The sequence below is a fragment of the Diceros bicornis genome, chromosome 8 (genome assembly GCF_020826845.1).
Source record: "Diceros bicornis minor isolate mBicDic1 chromosome 8, mDicBic1.mat.cur, whole genome shotgun sequence".
In the NCBI taxonomy this organism is placed as follows: Eukaryota; Metazoa; Chordata; class Mammalia; order Perissodactyla; family Rhinocerotidae; genus Diceros; species Diceros bicornis.
In genome coordinates, this window is record NC_080747.1 from 5,716,987 (window position 1) to 5,740,584 (window position 23,598).

A 23,598-nucleotide genomic window follows, 5' to 3' on the forward strand; every position below is an offset into this window, starting at 1 on the left:
ATTGCCACTCTCACCACCAGGTTGAGGAACAGGGCAGGAGCAGGGAGGCCACTAGGAGGCGGTTTTAATAATTTCAGTGAGACATGCTGGTGGCTTGGACCGGGATGGAGGCCCTGGTTGATAGAGGCACTGAGACGGTGGAATTCTGGGTGGAAGGTGGAGCCAACAGGCTTTCTCCCGGAGAGGCGTGAGAGAGCAAGGGGCATCAGTGGGGGCTCTCCGGGGGTCTTCGAGGTTTCTGGCCTGAGCAACAGAAAGGACAGAGCTGCTGGTGACGAGCACGTGCTAGATGGTGGGAGCGGCAGATTTGGGGTAAGTTGCCGTCTACTAGACCCCCTGGAGCTGTTGGGGAGATGGCTGATGTGTGAGTCAGGAGTTCAGGGGAGGAGGACATGCCCCACGTATTAAAGAAACAAAAATGGAGGGCAAGGTGGAAGCAGTGTGCAGAAAGACAAATGCCGATGCCAGAACATTCTGGACTACGTACGCTGGTCAGGTGCCTCCAGCAGACGGTCTTCAGAAACTCTAACTGTGCAAGATGACACAGTCCCTCCCTCCCGCACTCCCTTCCTGATGTCTGGGTTATTTCTTAATCACGTTGTTAATTGTGGTACCAGCCACGTTTTTCTTGCGTTTGGGTGCATGAGATTACAGAGATGTCTTGGCTTACACGAGCACAGGGGGAGGCGCCCTCAGCACGCGGGGTGCACCCTGACCCCTCTGTGGGTTGAGGAGTGGGAAGGTCCCTGGGAGAGCCAGGTTTCCATGAACCAGTGGGTGCCTGGGGCTCGGCTCTGGGTTTAGTTGTGGCTCTTTCTTCATGGTCCTAAAGAGCGTTCGTTGATTGTAAAACCAAATAAAAATCCTTCTCAGAGGCAATTTTGAAGGATAAACAGCCAGTGTTCCTAAAACAGGGGAAGTTGATCTGGTGACTGCCGGTTGATGTCTGCAGCTCCTGTGGCAGGGAGGACACCCCCCGGCCCCATCCAGAGTCTGACCCACAGAAGGTGCTCAGTCAGGTGTTTGCTGAATGAGTGAATGAAGCCTCATGTCCTGTGATGTTTGGGGCGGGAGAAGTGCCCAGCCGGGTAACCGGGAGGCCGGCACACGAGCATTAAAATTGCCTCTGACTCTGAGTGGTGGGTGCGTGAGGGTCCATTACACTATTCCTTCTAATTTTGTAAATGTTCCAAGTGTTCTGTAATAAAAAGTTAAACAAAAATTGCCTCTGAGCTCAGATCTGGTGAGGACCTGGCCCACATGCTCACGCAGCCAGTCAGAGGCCTGGGTCCATCTGTGGACATTGCCCTGTCTCCTTTCCCTGTGTCTGGTTGGTGTCCAGAACTAGACGTCTCGAGGGGCCCTGCTCCCTCCTCCTTAGGACAACAAAATGCTGCTCACTGAGTGTCACCCAACCGGGCACCTTGCCAGGCACAGCGCACACGTGACCTCGCTTTGTGCTCACGATGAGGTGGGAGTTCCATGTCCATTTGATGGAGAAGGAAGGTGCTCAGAGGGGCTGAGAGACTTGCACAGGGTCGGCAGCCCCCGAGCCTGGAGCCAGGGCCGGGCCAGCACACTCTGCTGCCAACCCTCCACCCTCTACTGCCTTCGGCCACCTCCCTTTCTACCCAGCGGGTGACCAACCCCACAGCCGCCTCTTGGGATGCCGTTGTCGCCCAGATGCGCATCCCCCTGCCCTGGAACGAGGGGGCTGTGGGACTTGGCAATTCTGAGTCCGTTCCTAATGTCCTGCACATTACCTTTTACAGAAGCATGTTGTGGAGACATTTTTTGGATTTGACGAGGAGTCCGTGGACTCGGAAACATTGTCAGAAACGTCCTGCAACACAGACAGGACGGACAGAGCCCCCGCCACGCCCGAAGAAGACTTGGACGACGTAAGCAAACCTGACCCCAGAGATGCCTGCGGTGGCTCTTCTGGCCTCTGACAGTGGCACGTGTTGCTCCCGCACTTAAAGATTTAACCCCAGACGAGCTGTGTCATCACAGCCCATAGCCTCAAGGGAAGGTGGGCCCCACTTTCACGGGCGCCGGGAATGGCAATGGGGGTGCTGGCAGCATGTAGGGGTCCTTTCCTTGCCCCAGCTGATTTCACAGAGGAAATCTGGGGTCGCCTTGGTGTTACTTACCCTTTGCAATTAAAATTTCTGCATGGTGGTCTGTCCCTTGTCCCCCTATGTGCACACACACACACACACACCATCTTGTGGAAAGAGCATGGTTCCTTTTTCATTATAAAGATGACCCGTCACGTAGGAGAGAATCCACACAGCACTGAAAAGGGTAGCGAGGAGAAGGCCTGTCATCCAGGGCTGCCACCCTCATGCTTCCCTGACCGTCTGCGCACGTCCAGGTTCATGGCCACGGCACTGAGTGAGCTGGACTCACAGAGCTGCAGGAGCGGCTTCGTCCTCTCCCCCTCGCGCCTCCCCCCCCGAACTCTCCTAGGAAACCGAGTAAAACGCGATCATACAGACACATGCTTTTCGATTTGCTTTATTCACCAACAGTATGGAACAGGCATCTTTCAGCCCCAGAGCACCGTGTCCACATCGTCCTCTCTCCTGAGCACGCAGGCCTTTTTCACGTGGACGCACATGGTGCATGTAACGTAGCGGGTCCCTGATGATGGGGGTTGATGTTTCCAGTTTCTCACGACTGTAAACAAGGCACGAATGCTCTCCCAGTGTTCGCATCTCTGCACACTTAGGCAGTTATCTCCTTAGGAGGAGTTCCCAGAATGCGAGGTACAGGTGGGAGGGGGTACCCTCTATGAGGTGACCATCCACCTGTGGAAGTGGCACTGGCTCGAGTGCCCTCGCCCTTTCTCCCTTGCACGTGACTCAGGCGACTCCCAGGGGGTTCCGCGAGCTCCTGGGAAGGGCACTGACAACAGAGACAGCGTCTTGTCCCGGTGGCCCTTCACTCCAGTGTCCCAATTACATCCTGGCAGCGCCCAGTACATTGAGTAGTTGTCGGCAGTGGTTGTGTGGTCTGGATGTTGCTTTTGTCTAAGGGGACCCTGGCGCTCAAGCCACATCAAGTCACGTGCTTCATTATGTTTGCTTCTCCGCGGTGTTAAGACCACAACCAGAGAAGAGGCCGACCTGCGGTTCTGCCAGCTGACCAGGGAGTACCAGGCACTGCAGCGAGCCTACGCCCTGCTGCAGGAGCAGGTCGGCGGGACGCTGGATGCCGAGAGGGAGGCCCGGGTAAGTGCAGCAGGCCCCCCGGGCTGGCAAGGGGCTGGGCGGGAGGCCTCCCTGGGAGTGTGATTCTGTCATGTCACCCGCCTTTGCCACTTGGAGAGGACTCTGAGAGGTGGTGGGGGACGCATCTCTGTTGTGGTGATGTTGCAGCGTTTGGGAACCTGACGGGAACTATCTTTCCATCGTCAGCGTGATGGCAGAAGTTGCCGGATGAAACAATGCTAGTGTCTGACACACGTCACGTGTGCCGTCTGTTTGCAAGGGAGGCTTCAGAATCTAAGGTTCGGTGATGACGTCATGGCCTTGGAGACCTTGCAGACTTTACCCTCCCCTCCCTCTGGGCTGAGAGTTCCCCAGGAACATCCCCGTGGAACCCTTGCAGAGACTTTCAGAGTGCTCCCAGCCCAGAGGCTCTCTGGTTCCTGCTGGCCACCCAGGTCTGGGCCATGGCAGCCCTCACGCTGGGCTGAGCTCTACCTTCTAGTAACTTCCACTCACTGACCCTTACCCAGCCTTCGGGAGTCCCATGGACCGGGCCCTGCTTGCTCTTCCTTCTGAAAGTGAGGGGGACCCCAGAGAGCACACCCACCCGTGCCAGCTTTATCCTGTGCATCCCTGTTTCATTCCCACAACAGCCGTGTGGGGTAGGAGGCGGTGAATGAGGCTGGCGGGGAGGGAAGCTTCTGTGCTACAATAAAGAGTTCAGCCTGTGACCTAGAGTTAGAGGAGGTAAACTGCTGGGCTTGGTTTGGGCTGAATCACAAGGTTTTTCTTAAAAATTTCATCTAGTTGCCAACATTTAAAAGTCCAGAGATTTCACCTAGAAATTCAGATTCCTGGCTTCTCTCAAATGCCTAGAACATCTAGCAACACCACCTTCCTGTTCTACATGATAGTGTTTGGCTGCAGCTGAGTGGCAGTTTCCCCTGAAATGGGACATGTGCCTCCAGTTTGCCACAGTCCCCACCACTCTCTATTACCCCACACTCAGTCGATTTTCCTTGTTTACATTACCTGCCTGGTCCTTGAGGTATTTTGGCTTTTAGCCCTTGCTGTAGGTGATAAAGGGCCCAGGAAATGGGCTAGGCAAGCATGAAAATGCTTGGTAGTGTTGACGATTGCAACCACTTGGTCAGGAAGCAGAGATTGGGACCCTGATAGGTCTGGCTTCTGGCTCACTCACCCCCTTGAAGCAACTGGCCCCTTCTCTGGGCTTCTGTGTCCTTATCTATACAATCAGGAGGGTTAGAACTGAAAACCTATCAAGGCCTTCAGTTCTTGAAAATTTTATATCTGTACGTGCTAGAACCTGCATGCAACCAGGCGGGCCAGGTTTGAATATGTGCTCCTAAAAATGAACCTGTTTCTGAGATCTGGATTGCAGCATCCTTTCCACTTCTCTGTCACCCGTTTGAGGTGACCTGCTCACTTTCTGGTCTTTTTTGTTCCAGACTCGGGAACAGCTACAAGCTGATCTGCTGAGGTGCCAGGCCAAAATCGAAGATTTGGAGAAGTTACTGGTTGAGAAGGGACAGGTGAGCAGGAATGGTCATGTGCTCTGTGATTCTTTGCCTTTCTGTCCCCCCGGTGGTGTCCCTGGGGACTTGGTGCTGAGGAGGATGTTCTGTGGAATCTGGATTGTTGGCTCCAGAGACATTGGACAAAAAAACACTAGCAGAACCCGGAGGAGAATATCCTAGCTAATGTGTCTATTTGCAGAGTTTTTAAACAAAACATGTTATGAAAGTCTAACTTGGCTTTTTCTTTGTTTGCCAAATGCACAAAAATAGGAAATGATTCCAAAAGCAAACTGGTGACCACAATATTTCTTGACTTGAATCTGAAGAAAAGCTGCCGTTGCTCGTCATGATTTGCATGTGAAGATGCACCAGCACCTGCAGCTGGCTCTGAATTACTGCAGAGGCCGTGCCGCAGGATCCTGCCATGACCGTGTCACACGAGGATCCCGGCCCTTGAGCTTCTCAGATTAGAGTCACCTCCATGTGCACATCTTCTGAATTTGATTAGGCCTGGTCGATAGCAGGGCCCAGTAGAGACGCAAAGCCTGGGCCCAGGCCTGTCCCCTGGGGAGGGGGGGGACCTTGGAGGGGGCTCTGGGTGGAGGTCCAGCCTCTCGGAGGGTAACATCCAAAGGCAGCACCAACCCGGGGGTCAGTACAGGCCGGCCGTGCTGTCCGTGTCAGAGGGCTCTCTGGTGGATGACGACCAGGACTTCTCGTGGCTTACACAGTGAAGGTGCAGGTTTACTTCCTGCTCCATGCACTACCTGTCCCTCCTATGGGCAGAGGTCGTCTGCTCCATGTGGTGACTCAGGGATCCAGTGCTGGAGGCCCTGCCATCTTGTAACTGCCCTGTCCACAACACGTCCTCCTCAGCAGGGGACACAAGAGGCAGTTTGCTGCCTCTGCACATTTCCTCGGCCAAAAGGGTCAGGTGGCCCCTTCTCACTGTGAGGGTGCTGAGGAGCGTGTGTGGCAGGTGGAGAGTCTGTGGAACCCCGCCCCAGCACACAGGCTGGCAGTGGGGGCTGAGGAGGTCTGGCAAGGGCCAGAGGTCGTAGGGTGGAACACAGAGGTGAGTGTTAAGGGAAGGAGTTGTAAGAGGTTCCAGGCGGGTTAACAGGGGGACTCGGGAAGAGCTACAGAGGGGTTGGCGTAGAACTAACTCTGGCTAGTGCCCAGTTAGTGGATGGGGGCTCAGGTTGTGACTGAGATTCAAATTAAGGCAGACGGCCAGTAACCAGGGCTCAAGCAGGCACACGCAGCAGGTCACTGCAGCGACATTTATACAGGGACTGACAGGGGGACAGGGGAGTGGCCAGCCCTCAGGAGCTGCTTATGTAACCGTGGTCCAGAATTCTCCACAGAGGCAGGAGAGCGGTGAAGAGCACACACTCTGGAACCAGCCCACCTGGGGTCAAATGCCGGCCCTGCCACTGAATTGTTGCACCACCTTGGGAAAGTTACATAATCTCTTTGTGCCTCAGTTTCCTCATCTTTAAAATGGAGCTAATAATAGTACTTAACACACTGGGGAGAGGGCAGTAGGGAGACTCAACTGTAGCAAAGGCAGAGTCCAGGTGAGAGATTGGGCTTTTTTCAAACTCCTGCCCTAACTTGCCATTGACCCCAGCTTCCTCTTCCAGGCTGAGCTCACCCTGACTGACCACAGTTGACGACCAAGTAACCTCCCCCCGAGGCTGCTAGGCCCTGTGTTCTAGCCTGCTCTGCCCTCAGTGCCTGCTAAGTGAAGGGGCCGGTTTGGGGCAAAACAAACAGCAGTTCATTCAGCGAGCGCTTACCAGAGCCCTCGCCACACCCCAGGCTCTGTGCTGGGTGTGCGGGGTGACGTATCAGGTTGCTCTTGCTGCATAACAAACCACCCCAAAACTTAGTTAAAACAACAACATTCTTATTTGCTTACAGTCCTCTGGGTCAGCACTTTGGGCTGTGCTCAGCTGGGCGGTCCTTCTGCTGGTCTCACTCACAGTCGTTCTCGAGGCCGCATTGTCCGTAGAGTGACAGGGCTGGATGGCCCGAGATGGCCTCCCTGTCCTATCTGGGCACTGTGCCAGCTGTTGGCTAGATCCCTTCTCATGGTGTCTCATCCTCGAGGAGGCTAACCTGGCCTCTTTCCCTGGTGGTCCAGGGCAGGAAGAAAGGGCAGCCCCAATGCACAAGTACATTCCACGCTCTGCTCGCATCACATTTGCTAGTATCCTGGGAGCCAAAGCACGCCACAGCCGGGCCTCGCTTCAGGGTTGGAGAAACAGACCCCGTCTCTCTTGGGAGGAGCTGCCAAGACACGTTGTGAAGGGATGTGCGCATGGAGGTGGGAGAGAAGGTGGCGGACAATCTACCACAGACGAAAAGATGGATTGAACACGGCTCTGTCCTGAGGAGGCCTTGCAGCCTCTGCGGCCTGCACGTGTGTCACCCCGTGACGGCACAGGGTGATCACTGTTAGGTGGAGGGAAGCCCAGGGGGCCACCAGAGCTGAGGGACAGGAACAAGAAAGTTCATTCATTTGTTTATTCATCCATCCTCTGGTATTTATTGAGCACTGGCTGTGTGCCAGGCACCAGCTAGGCACTGGGGATGCCATGGGGAACAGACAGACTTAGTGCCGAATGCTCATGGAACTACCTGGATAGACAGACAAAGGTGGGCAGGGTGTCATGGCAGAGGGCCTAGAATGAACCAGAGAGTGTGGCCGTAACCATGCAGGTCCGTGGGGCTGGGGCAGACCCTCAGGTGTGGCTCAGATGCCAGCCCCCAGGCTGCAGGGAACAGGCCAGGAGAGGGCCTGCTGGTGCCGACTCGGTCGCACCGCGGCTGTCCTGTTGGTGACACAGAGGAACTCCCTGTGCTCTCAGGGAGCGGGAGCCATGGAGGAGGCATGCGCACAAACCTGCCGTTTCTCTTTTTTGGGTTTAAAGGCCTGTCGGGACGATGAGGTCATTTGGCTGCTGTCCTTTTCTCTGACCTTTTCATAGAAAGCTTTAGATTAAGTGACCTTTTCGCTGACGCTTTGTTATTTAACCGTCTGTTTGCTTCAATAAGAGTGAACATATTTAGTACTTCTCCCTAGGATTCCAAGTGGGTCGAGGAGAAGCAGCTGCTCATCAGAACAAACCAAGACTTGCTGGAAAAGGTACGTGGTCATCAACACCCTGACCCTGCCTCGGGGGAATCCCGGAGCCCAGGGTCAGCAGAGACCTCAGAGGCCCACTCTGCCTGAGTCTCGCCCGGCCCCTCCTGGCAGCCCCCCTGGGTCCTGGCCAGCTCTCAGAGGAGGGACGTTTTCCTCACGTTGAGTTTGAGCCCAATTCCTGGGGGCCCCCAGCTGCTGGCCCTGATTCTGTCCTCTGGAGTGGGGCCCACAGAGCTGGTTTAGGCCACCCTGCAGACAGGGTGAGTGCCGCCCATCCCCCCGGGGCACCTGCAGACATGGTGAGTGCCGCCCGTCCCCCCGGGGCACCTGCAGAGGGCTGCCTGTCCTCCTGACACAGGCTTCCAGGCCGCCTCTGCCCTTGCTTTGGGTTTCCAGAGCCCCATCCCCACCCCAAGTGGAGGGACCTAAGGTGCTGGTCGATGGGCAGGCCCTCTGGCCACTGTAGTCCACTTCATGGACTGGAGGCCATGGCGCTGGCTGAATTGAGCTGTTCTTTCCCTCTCTGGTCATGGAACTTTCTAGAGCTCTCTCAAGGAGTTGTCTTGGGGAGTAGATCTAATGCTTTGGGACAAGATACTAACTTTATTTTTTTCTTATTTCTTATTCCTTTATTTTTTCTTATTTATTTTTTCTTATTTTCTTACAATTCCATGATTTTTTTTTTTTTGTAGTTAATTTACTGAGTTGTGCAGCCATCACCACAATGCAATTTTAGGACATTTTCAGCCTCCCATAAGGACCCCTCATGCCCATTAGTGGGCACTCCCTGCCTCTCCCCCTTCAGCCCCTGATGACCACCATCTACTTTCTGTCCCTGTAGATTTGCTTTTCTGGACCTTCTATCCTAGTGGAATCTGACCTAGGTTAGGCCTTGGCTTTTAAGCATCCTAGTATGCCAGAACTGGACGAGCCTGACTTTGCCCCCTGGGAGGGGCCTTGGTCTAGTCCCAGCTCTGTCACAGACCTGCTGTGTGGCCGGTCACCGTCTTGTGTTTCTCCACAGCATTTGGGAGCTGGGACAGGACCGATCACTGCCCTGAGAGTCGGCCCTGTGCATTGGGAGAGATTTGTATCCTTGGTCCTGCTCGCTACATTTAGGGGGACAAGGGGAAAGCACACTGTCTCCAAATGTCCCCCTGGGGCGGCCACCTCAGTGGAGAAGCCCTCTCTGGTTCTCCTCTTGACAGGGGAGGAGACGGTGGTGACCAGGACTCAGAGGCCCTCGTTCACATGGTTGTCTAAGTTAGTCCTCACTACAGCCAGGGAAGGAGGGGCTGTTCTTTCCCCCTTGGACAGAAACTGAGGCCCAGGGCTCCCAGCAGGTTTTGGACCCGGGCTGTCCTCCTCCCAAACTGACCTGTGCCTTCAGGAGACCTGTTCCACCAAGCCTCCTTACGAGAGCCCTCTGGGAGAGTAAAGACACACGTGCCTTCCTGTGGCGGTTCACTGGGCGCTGTCTGGTGGGCTTCCCCTGGGAGGGCTGGACGGAACACGGACAGAACGTGGACAGAATTCAGACAGACTGTGGGATCAGAAGCACTCTTGCTTCCCCACATTTGACCTCAGGGAAGGGACTTAGTAGCCCCCTGCCTCAGTTTCCCCATCATTCATTTATTCAGCAAATGTATGAGGAGCCCCTCCTCTGGGCCGGGCTCGGGGCTGCAGGGAGGAAGCAGGCACCCCCTCTGTCTGCACCCTCCCTGCTCCTCAGCAGAAGGAGTGCCCTTCCCTTTCTTGCCCTTCCTCCAGTCACTGGGCCCACTTCCTTGGGCGACACTGAGGTGGTCCGGGGTCCACGCACACGTCTCTCGGTTCCTCGTAAGAGCCGGTGTTCCCCCGCCATTAACCCACGGGTGTCTCTGCCCTAGATTTACAGACTGGAAATGGAAGAGAACCAGCTGAAGAACGACATGCAAGACGCCAAGGATCAGAACGAGCTGTTAGAATTCCGAGTGCTAGAACTCGAAGTAAGAGACTCTATCTGTTGTAAACTCTCAAACGGAGCAGACATTCTCTTTGAGCCCAAACTGAAATTCATGTGACGCTCCCAGATGTTTCCAAGCATGTGTAAAGGGACGTGTGATCGTAGTTTTCTTTTTTTTTTTTTTAATCTGTATGTTCAGAGTAATTTCACTGCCTTAATATGTTCTGGAGAGAATGCTCACAGAAGTCTTTGGACATGTACCAGAGCTAATATATTTATTGCCTACGGCTTGTTTTGCACTTAATAAAATAATTTGTTTTTGCAATATTTTGCCTTTTTTATTTGTGTTTCATTTCCATAACTACTTCTTTCCTGCATGCATAGTCACCCGGTATGCATTCTGCAAACCCAGACAGAAGCACTGTTGCAATTGATAACACACCTTTTTACGTGACCTTGCATGTAGTGAATCTCACCTTTTGAAAGAGCAGGGTCTGCCCTGGCCCGCAACTGACTCTGTAATGTGTTTACTGCTAGTTTGGCCCATTTGCTCTTTGCCAAGGTAAACACAAGGTAAGTAACCAGGGTGAAGGCAGGTATTTGCACGGGCGGTTCAGAAAACTAGTTACGTTGCTCCAACTCTCTTATCCAGTGAATACAGACCTGGGCATCACAGCAGTTTTGGACTAAAAAATGACTATTTGTAACTCAAACTACAATGCAAACTACTATTTAGCATGGATGGAGATTGACTGTTGTTTAAGGATAGAAATCGTGTACCGAACATTCGGTAACTTCCCCAATACACAGAGTTGGATCCGGCGTAAGAATATTGATGGTTTTACTGCTTCCAAATGAAATCTTGCCTCGGTTGTGTTACTGTACTGCCTGGCTACCATGTTATTCATAATCCTTTTTGTTTGTTTCTGTTTGAAAATCATTGACATTTTAAACCTCACCTGAGTGTGTGACTCGTTTCTCTAAGCACCTGTGGTGACCGCTCTGCTCCCTCAGCTGAACCCTTTGCATGAACGGAACCCCCCATAGAAGCAGAAAACCCTCCTTCACGATGTTGGTGTTCTCTGATCTCGTTTTCTCCTCCTGGCTTCAGTTAAAGTTGTTTGCACTAGAACTTACCATCTTGTACCTTGTCGTGTTGGCATGGACCGTGGCCTGAATGTCTCAGAACAAGCATCACTGTGCTCCTCAACTCTGGCTTGAGCGTAAACTGAGTGTTTCATTCAGGCAGCAGGAATTGGAAGTTACGCAAGGTGGTTGTTAGTCCTTCTGCCACCGTTGGAAAATCTTTCACAGCTCCTTGGTAGGCTTCATGAGAATTCTTCATGAGATTTCCCACAAGCGTTACTCAGTTTACTAGAATTTTCTTTAAGTGTCTCCACCATCCTTCAGAGCCGTTAGAAACCAATTTTCTGACTTTTGTTCGTATGAAATATGAACTTTCTCTTGTTACCTTTTCTATGGAGATTCCACTTAAATAAGTATTGCAGGTAGAAAGACATCCATAGAACCAAACCATTATGAACTCTGTTCTTCTGGGCTAATGAGGAAAAAAGTTTTCTCTCTAAATTGTTTCCAACCCAGATTAGCCAGGTTGGGACTTCATGGAAATTGATTGAATTAATGGCCCCGCCCTTCCTCTCTCCTTTAGCCTTATCCAAGAGCATCTGCTTAGGACCTGCCATCCAAACTACCACTCCTCTTGGTTACATTTCTTAGCTGAATGACTAAAGAAGCCCATCGATTCTGTGGCTATCTTCTGCAGGAGTGGTCCAAAGCATGCTGACTTCCCTTACTGTAATTTTGAGAAAATAAAAGCAGTTTGATTGAAAGGTATAATTTGAAAAGATCTTCTCTGCTGGCCTTCCCATTGTGCTAACCTGTCTGTTGCTCAAGGTTTAAAGGCAAATCTATGTAGGAAACACATTTGAGACCAGAATACTGTTCTCCTGCTGTACTTTATCCTTGTAAGTAATTGGGCTTCTCCCGTCCTTTTGAAAAACACGTCACTTTATGTGTGATTAATGAGTACGTCTTCTGGGAAAATGCTTGCTTTGCCTTCCTAGTAGTTGAGATTTGACTTATCAACCTAAGGCATTGGTGTGTTAGTGCGGTTCAAAAACTAATATTATGAATGAAGTCAGCAGATTATATTGAAAAAATGTGAAGTCAGAGTTTGGGTCCTGGCCCTGCTGCTCGGTGGTGTGGGGCCTCGGCCTCGGCCTCCCTGAGCCTCCATCTCCGTCTGTAGAACGAAAGCAGTAATGCCTGCCTGTGGGGTTGTGTGAGGATGACATGAGATGATGTGCCGCAGGGCACGGGGTAGTGCCCATAGTCAGTGGCTTTGCTATCTGTTGAAATAGCCCTGGTTCTCATGGAGCATTTAATGGTGACGTGTGACCTTCTGGGCCTGACCTCGCAGCAGGTGCACCCCTGGTACTCTTTAACCCTTTCTTCCTAGCCGAGTAGGTTAAGAAGTAAACGAGTGTCCGCAGGAGCTGTGCTGTGGTGCAGAGGGGTCCCCGGGGCTCCTTCACCACAAGGAGGCCGTAGTCTGAATGTGCGCTTTCTAGTAACTCCTTTGCCACTGGAATCCGTTGGTTTGTGCTGAGTAACGTGGGAAGATGGCAAGTGGTAAATGATCCAATAAAGTTCTGTTTTTAAACCGAATCTTTTCCCCAGGAGAGAGAGCGGAGGTCGCCAGCATTTAACCTCCAAATCACCAGCTTCCCCGAGAACAACAGCAGCGCTCTCCAGCTGTTCTGTCACCAGGAAGGAGTGAAGGTAGCGTGCTTGGGGGGGCCTCTGCTGAGCTGGCGGCCGGGGCCCGCTCGAACGCCAGGCCCAGCTGTGACGGGGGACTGTTTCCTTGAGCCTGGATAGAACTGATTTTAGTGTGATGTCCCCTGCCCCCACCAGATTTTGAAAGTCCTAGTTCATTTTTTGAGGGTCACCACATGTCACTCTATCTGTACCCCTGTTAAAGGGCAGACTTGAGATGCAGCCTTGAGTGCAGACCCCGGCTTGACCACTTCCTGGCTCTGGCCCGTCCCTCTCTGAGCCTCAGTCTGAATGGCAGTACCCACCCTGGGAAGTGGGAAGTGGGTGTGACGATTAACCTAGATAAGCGCTTAGCCCAGGGCCCGACACACACAGTGAGTGAGGGGCAGACAGTAACTGTGGTCCTTCTAACCACCGAGTGTTAGCCGTGTGCCGGAGTCCTCCTAGCCCCGTGGGCACAAAGATGGTCCTTCTGACCCACACGATTCCATGGGCCTTTCTAGAAAGCAGTGCTGTGCTGGCGTAAAACTCCGCCACTGAGCAGCAGTTCTGGCCTGCCCCTCATGCCCCAAAGCAGCTGCTGAGAGAGACCCCAGCCCGCTGCGTGTGCGAGAGACAAGAAGGGGTGTGCGGCCTTGGCAAGGAGTGGAGGCTGTGGCACCAGAGATGGTGTGCGTGTCTTTGCAGCTCACACAAAAATGAACGTTGGAAATCTTTTCCAGGATGTGAATATTTCTGAACTTATGAAGAAACTAGATATCCTTGGCGATAACGGGGTAACTATGAGCTGTTGGGTTCTGGTTTCGTGTTCTTGTTTTGGTTCGGGTGTACTCTGTGTGGCTTTCGTTTCGTTTTGTTTTACTTTCTCCTAATTTGAGAGACCTGATAAGTACAATGTAAGGCTTTTGTATGGCCGTGCTCCTGTGTGGGTGGGCGGTCGGCCTTTGTCAGAGGTGGGGTTCTGAAGTTAGGTCATCCCGACAGCCTCTGAATGAAGAGGGGAAAAAGCATAAAAATGAATACCCAAAAAGAAAGTGGACTCCCTCAAGATTTCTGAAATCAGAAAGTGATTATTTTTGCCTTCCTAAAAGGTTGGCTTGAACGAGGCCTTATTTCTAAAAGGTTTGGTGCCCCGGCGTGAAACCTTCCCAACCGGAGGGCCGGTCCTCAAATACGTCACAGCTGCCTTTAGATGCTGGCCCCGGTAGAGAGCGGGGCTGGTCCCGGGGAGGCCGCGCAGAGAGGAGCTGTCTGAGTCGTTTAGCGTGACTGTCTGCACGTCGGTGTGGGATCCTGTGAAAAACGCCCTTGCCCATTTTTGTGTTTTAGAATTTGAGAAATGAAGAACAGGTTGCAATAATCCAAGCTGGAACTGTGCTTGCCCTGTGTGAAAAGGTAGAGCCCGCGGCATTTCTGTCCACACACCTGTCCGAGCTTCCCAGCACCATACAAGAAACTGTACATTGGCGGCCCGCTTTGTGTTGGAAGCATGCCTTTCAGTCCGTCTGTCTGCACGTGCATGCGCATGCCTATTTGTTCTCTGCTTGCAAGTCACTCACGCTTACTGTAGAAAACGCAGAGACCACGGAAGGAAATAAACCCCCATCCAGGAAACCGTCTGTGACATTTGGGATATTTCCTTCCAGGTTTTTTCCATGCCCATTTTTTAAACTTAGTTGACATCATACTTGGCTTCCAGTTTTCATCGTGCTTCATAAGCTTCCCCCACGCGACTTAGTGGCCCTGCAGTATCCCAACGCACAGCTGTCCCCTGAGTTACTTAAGTGTTCCTCCGCTGTTAGAGACTGAGGGTGTCTCCGCTTTTTATTTCTATTTACCATCATGCAGCGGTGAACATCTTTACCAATAAGTTTCTATCTACGTTTTCAAACCCTTCCACAGGATAGGTTCTAGAAGTGGAATCACTGGGCCGAGTGGTAAGGAAGTTTTTAAGAACCTTGATATGGTCAAAATGGTTTCCAGAAAAGTGCTACCAATTCTTCTCTAGCTGAGTGTTACCATAGGGCTGGTTTCTTGCTCAACATGGCATGTTGCTGCCAAAGAACTTGGCCCATTTGGTAGGCGAAAATTATAGGATGTCATTGTTAAAACTTTCGTTTATGTGAGTGCTAGTGATATTGAGTTTTTATTGTGTATTATTTATTTTCTTCCTTGTGCATTGTAATAATCTTTCTTTTGACAGTTTTCCATTGGGTTTGTTATTCATTCATTCATACATTCATTCAATCATACATTCATTCATTCAATATGTATTTGTCATAATTATGGTTTTTCTTACTGACTTCTTTGCATGCTTTACATATTAAAGATAATAACTTTTTGCCATACTTGTTAAAAACACATTCCTAGTTTACCTTTTACATTAGTTTAGGATATTTTATGTATACACAACTTTTTATGTAGTCCTGTCTATAGATCTTTCCTTTCAAAGCATACAAGTTAAACTTTAAAATGCTATTTTTATAATGATGAGGTCTTAATGATCTTAATCAGTATTCCTTCCGGAATCTTTGGAAGAACATTTAAAATATAAATAGTTTCTTCCCTGGGGACCTGTCCACCCCTCCGCCCCAGTCATGTAAGGGGTGCTAAATGTTGGTGACAGACTTAAGACGAAGCCTTGCCCCAGGTCACACAGGTGCTAAGTGGTGACTCCCCAGTCACCTCACCTGGCTGAGCTGCATCCTCAGGTGAACGGGGATGATGATGACCCACACCTGGTGGGCTGGTGGGCCCATCAGACGCAGGCAACTGTATGCTGTTAGGTGCAGGGCATGCATTCGGTAAACGTCCCTCTCACCAACAAAGCCAGCTGTGGTTGCCTGGCCTCCTGTAGTGGTGCCCCGGGGAGTGTTACGTAAGGTGCCGGGTACAGACGCATGACTCCGTTTATTCAGCATTCACTCAAATATTCTCTAAGAACGAGCCTTCAGGTGCTGAGCACCCAGCACGCCCCAGAGGATGCGGAGATGTCAGACCCACTGTTCCCTGCTCATCCTCAGAGAGGCCTCTCCTGGGCTGACGCTCGGCCCTCCACTCGGCCCTCCACTCACCAGCTGGGGGGCTTCTGCAGGCCGGTCTGTGGATTTCCCTGAGCCAGGAGACTGAGAGTGGTGTGCCCCGCAGGGTCAGTGTGGGGACTCCGGGACAGGGCATGTTTAGCGGAATTGAACGTTGCTACTAGGCCCCTGGGCCAGAGCTCGGTTCCTCGAGGTGTTTGGTCAGTGCTTGCAGATGGTGAGCAGAGAGCAGGAACCGCCAGTGACCTGGGGTGGCTGGTTTGGGGTGGGCTGGGGCAGTAGGCGTTGGGGGGGGGCCCTCTCCAACCCCCGAGTCTCCTGGAGGGCGGCAGACTGCAGGAAGGTCCCAGCCTCTGTGAGGCCCGAGTTCTCAAGCCGGAGGCCTTCCTGAGACCCTCCTGCCCACGCCCCAGCAAATAGTGGGCGTTCCAGACCCTCAGCCTGGGGCTGCCACCTGACATCCTCGGGGCTCCTCCTCTCGGCAACCTGCGAGAGTCGCTGCTTCTCGCTCACACAGCTGAGGAAGTGGGGCCTGCCCAGCACGCGGCTACAGTCCACCTTGCCCCTGTCACTCCCGCCCACCTTCGCCAGCCCCTGCCAGCTGCTGCTGCCAGCCGCCAGCCACCAGAACCTGCCAAGCTGGTCGGCCTGGCGCCAGGCTTTGTGCCCTATGAGCCGAGAGCTATGCCAGCCGCTCTCGCCTGCCAGCTCCTCTGAAATCCCACAGGGCTGGCTGGGAGCCGGGGCGGTGCCTGGGGCGACGGTCGGGGGTCCCGACCCTGAGAGGTGAGAGGGCCCAGCTCCCCGCTTGGGACAGCGCGTGGGGACTGACTCAGTGGTTTGCCATCGTCTCAGGAGGGACTCGCGCTGCCTGTCTGGGAATAAGGGTCACATGTGTGAGCGTTGCTGCACGTCTTTCCCTTGGAGGCAAGGTGGTGCTGAGAGTGCACCCCGAGAAGACAAGGGGGTCAGCGGGACCCCCTGAGAGCGCTGACGGGGACGCGAGGGTGACTGTCTGGTTTGCTGGGTCTCACGGGTTTCCTGGGACGTGGGGATTTCAGTGCTGAAACGGGGGCAGTCCTGGGCAAACAGCGACGAGTTGGTCACCCTGGAGCTGACGAGCTCTCAAGCTCGCAGCAGGGGTCAGAGGCCCCGCCCACGACATCTGCAGTCAGCCCCCCTCCACCAAATACACCTCATTTTTAAAATTTGCATTCAGTACTGGTGTCTGACCACACCGAGGTCAACTGCACTTTCTATCTAGAGGCACAAAGCCGCTTTCATAGCGTGTAAGTGAATGTCACGTGATGGTCCCCGATGGTCTTGTGGCAAATGGCGTCTTGCTCTGGGTGCCTGCCTTCCCCCCTTCACCACCTGGGGAAGCCCTGTGCATCTGGAAGTTTCCGGCAAACAGCCAACCCGTGTCAGAACCCCCAGACCCCCTTGGTTACCCCAGTCCGAGTTCAGGGACCACATTTTGCTCCCCCCACACACCCCACATTCCGAGCAGAGAAGCTTGACCACAGAACATTGGAGGGTTTATGGGTGATTGTGAGTCACCCTTCTTCTCCCTCAAGTTCAAAACCAGTGAGAAAGATGGAAATTTTTAAAAACCAGTGTTCTCACTGGTAACAACAGATTGGATAATGCGGCTTAGGTCTGCGGCCACAGTCAAGCTTTCCAAAAGTTGTCATGGAATCAGGGCCTGGGACCTTCCTCTGAAGGGAGAGTTGGGTTTGGAGGAGAGAGACCCCAGCTCTGGGGCTCAGGGCCCTGCACCTGCGGGCACAGAGGGCTGGCCCCTCGGGGGTGCCCTGGCCACACTCCCCACAGAAATGCCTCCGCCCGTCTCCCCCTGCTGTGGGCTCACCCACCTCTCCCCTGAGGGTTGGGGGCAAGGCAGGCGTCCCTGTCCCCATCCCCTCCCTCCTGGAGGGTGGTGCAGAGCCGTGAGTGTTCAGGTTCTCACTCTGGAAGTGAGGCCCAGTAGATATCTGGCCCAACTATTGGTGTGAAGTTCGTGCCCCAGGATGCTCAGGGCTGGCATTTTCTCTCCTCAGTTCACTCTCCCAACTGCTGAAAAGGACCCGTCAAGCCTTTTCTTTATTTGCACAATATGCATATCAAATCTTTTTTTTTAACAACAAGAAACAAATGGACACCTATTCTACAAAACCTGTTCTAAGAGCAGCTTGTCATAATGATTCAAAACTGGATTTTTTTCCCATTTTAATTGTATTCATTTTATAACTGGTTGCGTTAGGATATTAAAAATGAAATATTTTTCACTCACTGTCAAAAATATGCTTACCTATTTCTAAGAAACCACACATCTTCTCTTAGCAACGTCTAAAGAAATGCTCCCTGGGGCGCCTGCTTCTGCTGCTGGCTCTGGGGGCCCAGTCTTGGGGGCCAAGCTGACTTTGACAATAAGGTGGAGGCTCTGTGATCGCGGCTTTAGCCAGTCTTGTTCCCTCTGCAGAGCCAGCACACACCCCACCAGACCTCCGCACCCCCACATCCTCCTGCCTTCCACAAATGTTTGTTAGTGCCAGACCTGTGCTGGGTAAGGAAATTTAATAGAACAAGTCCGATGTGGTCACCACCTTTGGGGACTAGCTGGGGGAGGGAAGCAGACAAGAGCAATCTGTCAGGTAAATGCTGTGACAGACATTCACAAGACAACGTGGGGATCCATGGAGGGCACCTGACCCCATGGACTCAGGAAGCAGGGCAGGCTTCCTGGAGGAGGCGACAGCTAACTCAGGCCTGAAGTCTGAGTAGGTGTCAGCTCAGTAAAGGCCTGGGGCTGAGGCTGGGGTTGGGAGAGGTGATGATGTTCCAGGCAGAGAGAGCAGCATGTGCAAATACCCTGAGGTGAAGGAAGGCCAGCCTTTGTCAGGAGCTGTGGGATATCCTCAAGGACTTTAAGCAGGAGCAGGGAAGTTCCTCGAGTAAATTCGTGTTTTTGAGAGAACACGTTGGCTGGAGGGCAGAAAGGGATTTGGGGTCAGACATGAGCCTGGAGGTTGAGAGGGGGCCTGTGCTGGGTGGTGGAATGGAGTGCGGTGGGTGGGTTTGAAAAACAGGAGGAGGAGGCAGAACCAACATGTGGGAAGTGAAGAGAAAGGAGGAGCTAAGGTTGCTCCCAGCTTTCTGGTTTGGATGAAGTGGGGGCTCTTCCCCAACAGAGGGACGGGAGGCTGTGAGCCCTCTGGGGGGAGCCTTGATGCATTGGAGGGGAGCTGTGCGCGGAGGGTGGTGGGGCGGATCTGGGCTGGAGGGAGACGCTTCAGAGAGAACATGAGGGGAAACGCAGAGCGAGAGGGGCGAGGCCAAGGGCAGGGCTCTGAGGGCGCCGAGAGTTCCGGGTGGAGTGGGGGGTGAGGATAAGGAGCTGCAGCCAGAGGAGGAGGAAGAGGAGGAGCTGGTGGCAGTGAAGGGGGCTGGGGCGTCAGGAAAGGGGCGCGGTCCACGGGCCGGAGCAGGGAGGCCTCGCGGCAGGGAGGTCGTACACGTTCATGCATGTCGTCAAACCCGGACACCCCACCACACCCCCGCAGGCTGGTCACCAGTGGCCTGGGCTTCCTCCCGTCCCTCAGGTGGGCTCTTCATAAGGTCACACCTGCGTGCCTGCAACAGCTGCCCGCATGCTCTCGGTGCCCACACGCCCTGACGCTCAGCACACGTGGGGCTCCTGGGCTCACGCCGCATGGCTGGACCTAGTTTCATGCCCACACCCCTCGGGGCACCTGGCTGCTCGGGCAGGCCCGGGCGGCGGCAAGGCTGCTGCTGCAGGGCTGCGATGCTATGGGCTGGGTTCCCGACTCCCCACCTGTGTGACCTTGGACAAGTGACTTAACTCGGCCTCTGTGTCTTCACCTGCACAATGGGGTGATGCTGCCTGCTCCACGGTGTAGTATGAGAGGGTCAGGTGAGGTCCTGGGCATGCGGCTGCAGGCACAGTGTCCAGCAGAATGGGCCTCAGTGACACGCACCTGACCCCGCAGAGCTCCCAGAGGCACACGCTCACAGCTGCACATGCTCGCGTCCACCAGGCGCTGAATCAGGCTCCCATACATGCACACCGACTGCCTCCAGTACATACAGGCTCGCCTGGGCACGCATGTCCACACCCAATCACACGTACACGCGTGTATGTCCATGACCCAGGTGATCCCTGAGCAAACTTCTGTCAAAGCCGAAACGTCTGTACAGACGATGAAATTCCATTTCGAGGACTTCCCTGGGACGCGACGGGGACCCTCTTGGGAGCCTCGTCTAGGAGCAGGTCCCCCCCGCTCAGCTTTGGCGGAAGGCCCCAACGGGCACAGCTCTTACTTGCTGTGCCCCCGTCCCTGCTGTCTTCCAGTGGCTGAAGCAGATAGAAGGAACCGAGGCAGCCCTGACCCAGAAGATGCTGGACCTGGAGATGGAAAAGGTACAGACTTGAGTCCCTGGGAGGGTTGAAAGTGTTTAGATAATTCACCGCCCAGGAAGGCTTTGCACGTGTTTTCGTATGAATTTATTTGCACGCATTTCTAAGTTTTGCTTTTGTCCTAATGGCTGTTCTGGGTCATTATCATCCATTCACTCACTCTTTTATTCACTCAGTTATTCTCTTAAGACGTATTTTTGGAGGCTTTGCTATCTTAGGTGCTGTGCCAGGATTAGAGGTTCAGTAACGGATAAGCAGGGTCCCTGCCTTGAGGAGCTGGCTTGAGAGCCTGTGGGAACGCATGCTCACGAGCTGACAGGCACGGGGCAACGTGAGGACATTAGGGGGGCATGCTGGTGATACGGAGGTGCTCAGCCCAGTGGCCCTGGAGACGCACAGATGTGGCTCCATTGCTGTCCCTCTGGCTGGCCACGAGAGTTTGAGAAAGATCCACTAGACCTTAGTTTCCTCCTTGATAGATGGGGGTTCGAATCTCGCCTCACTGGGCTATGAGGATAAGAGACTCTAGATACACAGCTTGTTTTTGCACAGTGTTGGCACATATGGGCTCAATAAATGGTGGTGGTGGCGGTTGTTCACCAGGGGACTATGGGTGTATAGGGGGATCCCTTTTACCCAGCATGGGGATATCAGAGAAGGCTTCCCAGAAAAGATGGTTCTGGGGACTTTGAAGACCAGTTCAAGTTTTCTAAGTAGAAATGAGAGGTGAAGGAGGAAAGTAGAAGGAACAGTATTAGGCCTGGAAGCAGAGTGTGGTGTGGAAAGAGCCCTGGACTGGAATCATAGGCCTGGGTTTCCAGTCTACCTCTGTCACCAGTGAGCTGTGGCATCCAGAGCAAGGCACTGGTCCTCTCTGGCCCTCTGTTTCCTCGTCTGTAAAATCAAGTGGCTGCAATAGATGAGCTCTAACCCTGAAACCCTCAAAGCAGTAATAGAGATTCGCCTTCTGGAGAGATCACGCTCGCGGGGACTGAACGAGTGACGTGGAGGGTGGGGGAGGAAGCGTACAGCGGGGAGACGAATCAGGAGATGGGTGACACTGTTCATGTGGGGAGGAAGAGCCGCATCTGAGAACTATTGAGACGGTCTTCAGGGACCACCAGGGCGTGATAGAGGAATCAAGAAGGATTTCTGAGACCCGGGCTTGGGAACCAGGTTGGAGGGGGAGTCTCTTCATTGCAGTCAGGCGCCCAAGAGAAGGGAAGCACAGAGGAGTTGGGGCAGGCTTGATCAAGGTTCCTGGGCCTGTGAGGCCCGAGCAGGGGGTTCACGCAGGAGTGAGCAGGGCAGACCATCACATCCCTTCTCCCCAGCCTCCAGTTGGTGGGTCCCCAACTTGCTGAGACTGTGGCTCTCTAGCAAAGGGGCGTAGATTGGCTGAGTAGGTAGGAAGAGCCTTGCTGTAATGGCTTCTCGCTCGGATCTTGACCCTGGGCGCCTCCTCTGTTCCAGGACCTGTTCAGCAGGCAGAAGGGCTACCTGGAGGAGGAGCTGGACTACAGGAAGCAAGCGCTCGACCAGGCCTACCTGGTAGGACCGGAAGCGGGTGGGACTCTTGGGCCCTTTAGACTCAAGTTAGAGGCTGCATTTCCTTCGGGGCTGACACCGTGTTTAGGGTCCTCGCCAGTGATGCTTGGGCGCCATCAAAACACCATCCCCACGGTGTGCCTGGAATGACCGTACAGAGAAATTGTCGCTTTTTCCAAATCAGTCATAATTTTCAAAAATATTTAGTTACCTGGATGGTTTCTTGGGACACGCTCATTCAATTCTAGTAATCATTTGAGACGGATGAAAAGAAACTTTCTTTCTTATGTGTTTGTTTATATTTAAATATTTATTTATGCTTAAAACCCCAAAGCGAGTTTTCCTATAAGTAGAGACAGTCACATAGGAACACAGAGGTAAAGCGAAGAGTGGTGGCCAAAGGATCATCAGAACAAGAGTTACTTGTTGCAAGGTGCTGTGCAATATCGTGTTTGCGTCACAAAACTGGTTCTGGGCGTCCTAGTGGTTAACGGAAAACGGCATCCCGTTCAGGATCATGCGTCATGGCTTTGAGGACACTCGAGGCCGAGCGCTCCCGGCACTGAGGGAAACGCTCCACTGGGCGGGGGAGTGGGATAGTGAGATAGCAGGCCTTTCCGGGATGTCCCCACGGCGCAGAATTCAGAGTTCAGCGCCACTCTTGCAGGAAGAAGCAGTGTCGTGGACGAAGTCTGGAGGAAATCTTTGCCCGGATCACTGGTAGTTAAAATCGTTTTACAAACTGGGTTTGTATCTAAGAAATGCAGAGTCAGTAACTGGAGAACAGCTTTCAAACCCTCGTTTCCACGAGTGTCTCCAGGAAGACAGAGAGCAGGTAGCCGGGCTTAGCACCAGCAGGGGATTCTGGGCGTGAAGGCCAGTCCACCTCGCCGTGAGCCTCGGCCCTCTGCATCCGGGCTCTGAGGCTTGAATGCCACGGGCGGCCACAGGAGACGTAGAAGGTCTGAAGGGATTGGGCCTCATCAAGATGTAGCGTTGTCCTTCTCGGCTCCTATTTCTGGGTGCTCGGTGTTGTTAAAGGCAATTCAAAATGAGAGCTTACTCATCCTTCCTCGCGTTCTTTCCTGTTTTTGGTTTTTCCTTGATTCTGGCCAGTCTCAGTCCCCTTTCTCCTGCTCTATCCGCCGTGTCTGTCTCGCACGCTACCCTCCCCTGGCATTTCCCAGAAAGCTCTGAGGAATACGATTTCAGGAGATATCGCAGGAACTTAAGGCCATAAAAAGGGGGGTCGGGCTACAATAGAATACATCTGGAAAACTCTGAGGACTTCTTGGTCCTTCATGTACTGAAGGATGGGCAGAGGCTTTGAGAGGAACAGAAGCCAGCAGTTTACCAAGTTCACTGGGTCGTGTGGCCCTCTTTTCAAGGGACATCTTCCAAGACCGGTGTTTCCCAACTCTCTTTGGAAAACCTTGGTGTCCACCCTCTGTTGTCAAAGCACCATGTGCAGAAAGGCCTGGAGACCCTCAGAGTCCTGGTTCTGCAGAGGAGGCCCCTGGGCGTGCTGATCCTGCTGCCGTGCAGAAGCTACAGTCATAGTTGAAGAACGGCCCACAGCCTCGAGTGGGAGTTCTGATGCAGTGCTAGACCGACTTGAACAGTCGGGGAAGTAAAGTGTCCCGAGAGGGTGGCAGTGCCTTGTGCCCAGGCAGGAGTGAGGACGGCGGGTGTCAGATGCACACCTGTGCTCCTGGGTCGTCGAGCTGAGTGAGACGGGGCAGGCCCACAATGGAGCTTCCAGAATTAGAAGTGGGGTGGCGGGGTCCTGGCTGGAAGCTCATGACGTGGGGGTCTCCTAGGAGCTCAGCTGCTGAACGGAGAGGGGGTGAGCCAGAGGCACAGGCAAGCTCCTGCTCCATGTGGAGCCCACAAGGGACCCCTGGCTGTGCTGGTGGACAC

At 53.3% G+C, this 23,598-nt stretch overlaps 1 protein-coding gene and 1 long non-coding RNA gene across 4 annotated transcripts in view; both read left to right on the top strand.

Moving 5' to 3' along the window:
• JAKMIP1 (janus kinase and microtubule interacting protein 1) overlaps positions 1-10,171 on the top strand; it is a 128,848-nt gene extending 118,677 nt beyond the window's left edge. Inside the window, exons 9-13 of one of the 3 annotated variants that reach the window (XM_058546697.1) lie at positions 1,773-1,901; positions 3,108-3,236; positions 4,685-4,768; positions 7,845-7,907; positions 9,797-10,171. In XM_058546697.1, the coding sequence (XP_058402680.1) occupies positions 1,773-1,901; positions 3,108-3,236; positions 4,685-4,768; positions 7,845-7,907; positions 9,797-9,970 (579 nt within the window). In that variant the 3' untranslated portion in view covers positions 9,971-10,171. The other 2 variants (XM_058546698.1, XM_058546700.1) reach the window with 2 other exon arrangements.
• Positions 10,172-13,981: 3,810 nt separating this feature from the next.
• LOC131409459 (uncharacterized) lies at positions 13,982-21,672 on the top strand. The gene is made up of 3 exons (XR_009220927.1): positions 13,982-14,046; positions 20,065-20,133; positions 21,604-21,672. It is a non-coding gene; the product is annotated as an uncharacterized LOC131409459 (long non-coding RNA).
• The last annotated feature ends 1,926 nt before the right edge of the window (positions 21,673-23,598 follow it).